Source organism: Varanus komodoensis, unplaced genomic scaffold (genome assembly GCF_004798865.1).
Source record: "Varanus komodoensis strain SLA01 unplaced genomic scaffold, ASM479886v1 scaffold54, whole genome shotgun sequence".
Taxonomy (NCBI): domain Eukaryota; kingdom Metazoa; phylum Chordata; class Lepidosauria; order Squamata; family Varanidae; genus Varanus; species Varanus komodoensis.
Window position 1 is genome coordinate 1,282,622 of NW_025336142.1, and position 3,755 is coordinate 1,286,376.

The 3,755-nt window shown below is 67.4% G+C and overlaps 1 protein-coding gene across 1 annotated transcript in view; it reads left to right on the plus strand.

The window, feature by feature from the left end:
- LOC123032389 (TSC22 domain family protein 1-like) overlaps positions 1–3,290 on the plus strand; it is a 3,711-nt gene extending 421 nt beyond the window's left edge. Inside the window, exons 2-3 of the mRNA XM_044448238.1 lie at positions 14–2,493; positions 2,865–3,290. Of these exons, the coding sequence (XP_044304173.1) occupies positions 14–2,493; positions 2,865–2,931 (2,547 nt within the window). The 3' untranslated portion in view covers positions 2,932–3,290. The remainder of the gene's footprint in view (positions 1–13; positions 2,494–2,864) is intronic.
- The last annotated feature ends 465 nt before the right edge of the window (positions 3,291–3,755 follow it).

A 3,755-nucleotide genomic window follows, 5' to 3' on the forward strand; every position in this document is an offset into this window, starting at 1 on the left:
GGGCGGCGGCGAGGACTACCCGCCCGGCGCGCTGCTGCAGCCCGCGCCGCCTGCCGCAGCATCCTGCGCGGCGCCCGGGCCGCAGCCGCCGCCCCCTCCGCCGCAGAGCCTGGCCTTCCTCGCCCAGCCGCCGGCGCCGCCGCAGCCCCTGGGCCCGGCGGGCGCGCAGAGGAAGAAGAAGAGCGGCTTCCAGATCACCAGCGTGACCCCCGCGCAGATCTCGGCCAGCCTGAGCTCCAACAACAGCGTGGCCGAGGACACGGAGAGCTACGACGACCTGGACGAGTCGCACACCGAGGACCTCTCCTCCTCCGAGATCCTGGACGCCTCCCTGTCGCGGGCCACGGACCTGGGCGAGCCCGAGCGCAGCTCCTCCGAGGAGACGCTGAGCAACTTCCAGGAGGCCGAGAGCCCGGGGGCCGTCTCCCCCAACCAGCCCCGGCCCCTGCCGCCCCCGCAGCACCCTCCCGGGCCGCACCCCGCCCAGCCGCCAGGCGCCGCGGTCAACGGCGGCTTCCACCCGCCCCACGGACATCCCTTCCACCCCCACTACCATGGCCAGCACCACGCCCCCCACGCCGGGCCCCCGGCCAGCCCGTCCTTCCGCAGGCTCTCCGCCCCTGGCAGCCCCGACAGCCTCGCTGCCGTCCCCGCCGGGCCCTCCTCTGCCGCACCGCCCTTCCGCCCTGTTAGCAGCGCCCCTGGGGTCCCCTCTGCCCGGGGCGTTGCGGCGAGCGGCGTGGGGAGTGGCCCTGCCGGCCATGCCGCCAAAACCCTGGGGAGCATCCCGGGCACGGCTGGGCCAGCCCCCCTGCCGGGAATGGGCAGTGGCACCGGAGCCCTCGGTGGGCTCGGGAGCGGCACAGGAGCATCCTCCGGGCTGGCCAGCAGTGCTGGCAACGCGGCCGTGGCAGCGCCTTCGAGCCACCTGCAGCCCACGGCCGGCACCTCTAGGTTCAGGGTTGTGAAGCTGGACTGCAGTTCGGAGCCGTTCCGGAAGGGCAGGTGGACCTGCACCGAGTTCTACGACAAGGATCCCCCGGCCGTGCCGACAGACGGCGTGGCAGTGAACAGAGCCGTGGACGCGCTGAAGCAGGCCCCCCACGAGCCCGTATCCGAGAGGGAGAGCAACAGCGGGAGCTCCGTGAGCAGCAGCATCAGCACCCCGAGCCACTATGCGGAGAGTGCGGGAAGCGGGGAGGGGGCAGCGCCCGCCCTGGGGCCCCCGCAGATGGATCCGGGTGCCGCCGGGCCTCTGCCGGCCCCGGCCCCGGGCGTGCCCCAGAGCATTTCTCAGCCGCAGCTAGCACAAGGCCCGCTGCACCTGCAGGAGGCCGGCTACCCTTCGCAGAAGCCGGGAGCCCAGGCTGCCGCCTCTGCCGTTCCTCCGCCGGTGAGCCTGGGCGCGGGCCCCCCGGCACCGGGCCTGGCGACTGTGCTGCCCCCACAGCTGCCCTTCGCCCCAGTGCCGCCGCCACCCGTGCAGATGGCCCCAGTGCCGCCGCAGGCCTTGCCGTACGGGCCAGGGCAGGGGCAGCACGCAGTGGCCCCCTCGCAGCAGGGCCCCGGGCCGACGGCCCCGGGGCACGCCAAGCCCGTCGGCCAGAGCTCCGTCACGGGGCCGGGGCCGGACTGCCTGCCGCCAACGCTTCATGGGCCGGCTGCGCTGGCGACGGGCCCCACCGGGGCGGGGGGCGGTGAGCCGGGGCACGTGACCCAAGGGCAGAGCATGCAGCCTTCCGTACAGGCACAGCTGGTGGCGGCCCCCTCCCTGCCCCTCGCGGCCGTGGCGCCCGGCACGGCGGTGCTGAGCATGGGCCAGCAAGGAGGTGCCGCTCCCATGGGGCAGCCGCCCCCCACGCCAGGCCCATTGGCCCCTCCGGTGATGGTGCAGAGCGCTGGCCCATCCCCCTCCCAGGGGGCGCCCCCCACGGCCCCGGGGATGGTCCCCCCGGGGCCCCCGAGCGGGGCAGCCGGCCTCCCGCAGCCCCTGGCGATTGTGCCGCAGAGCTCCTTGCTGCCCGGCCAAGCGGCAGAACCCCTCGTCCAGGCCATGGCTGGCCAGCAGCTGCCCCCTGTCAGCCCCGTGCCTGCTGTGAGCGCTGCCCCCGTCCCCGGACATTCTGCTGCCAGCGTGCCCCCCGCTCCGATGAGCCTGGCCCCCTCCAAGAGCACAGCGCCCTCATCCGGAGCGCAGAACGGGAGCTTGGTCCAGAGCGCGCCCCAGCCGGCCCCGACGGCCGCCCCGAGCGTGGCCCAGCAGGGCCTGCCGAACTCTGCCCCGCTCTCCATGCAGGCCCTGGCCCAGCCAGCCTCGGCCCGGGGCGAAGACGCCAGGCGTGCGACAGAGCCCACCGTGATCAGCCTGCCCCCGTCGGCCGGGAGCGAAAGCGGTGCCGGAGCATCTTCGGGCGGCCTCAGCGTGGCCCCTTCCCTCCTGCCCCTGAAGGCACTCCCGCTGACCGCGCAGCTGGTGGATGGCGAGGATGAGAGGTAAGACCCACCTGGGAAAACCTGCTTTGACCTGCGGGCAACCGCGCACGCCCCCGGGCCTGTTTCTGGCCGACTCCTGGCTTTGCCATGGCAGCCTCCGCTGCCGGTGTGACCAGGAACCTTTGCCGCTTTTTTCGGGCCAGCGACTTTGTGCTCAGTGAACAATGCTTGATGCCCTCCCCCACCTGGGCCGGGCCGGGCCGGGCCGGGGGTGGGGGACTAGTTTGGGAGAGGAGATGGGGAAACAAGTGAACCGGGGAGAAAACCTTGTATGCTCACAGCTGCTCTGAGGCCGGTTAGACCGAAGTAGCAGGACTCCCCAGTGGGTTTTGCTCTGGAGTAAGAATCTGCGTGCGACTTCTCCCTTGCAGGCTCAAGCTGCCCACGCTCTGTACTTGGGTGGAAGTCACATTGCAGGAGCCTGCTAATTTCCCATAAAGCAACAGACTGGGGGAAATTCAGAACATGGCTCTCTGAAAGGGCTACTGTCTGCCGAGACCTGAGAAACTGGAAGAAACTGATGGAGAAGAAGTAGATGAGAGGAAAACCAGTTCCACAGGCAGAGAAATGCTCAGCATCCTCTTAGCTTTGGCCCTTTGAAATGGCCAACACACTGACCCGTGAAACTTGGCCTTCGGATGCATCAGTTTGTCATTTTAACTTCTAGTTTTGACTCTGTTAGTTATGAATGTTGCCCAGGTGAAACCGAATTTAGAACTGATTTCAAGATTTGACTGCAAGGATAGATTTAAAGATTTGTGTTCTAGAGCTGACCATAAAGACTTCATAGTCCATTATTGTTGCTGTCGATATCTGTAAGTCTTACTGGAGCAGCGCTCCACATTGCCTGCAAATGGAGGTGAATGTGAAGTTGAATCGAAATGGAACCGGCAGGCGCTCCAGATGTGGAATCGATGGCAAGGTTGAGGCAGAGCAGTGTATTCCATGAAAATCATGGGAGCAAAGGGAACTGTGAGCATAATGCTGAATTAGAGGCGGAGGAACAAATAGGAGTTCTTCGTGGTGTGCGTGTGCGCGCGCACACACGTAAGGTCTCTTCAGCATCCTCGCCTGCCTTTTGAAGTGTTGAGGACAGTCTGAACAGAAGCCCGGTTTTCCTTTCGCTGGGGTTAGGCCGAAAGAGGAAAAGCCTAGCCTAAGCCTTGGTGGGCCTTCTGGTTAAGCAAAGACGGTGCTGCCAGGTCTCCGGCTTCATTCCTGTACACTGGTCTTAGCTACTTCCCCTAATTGCAAGTGGTGTG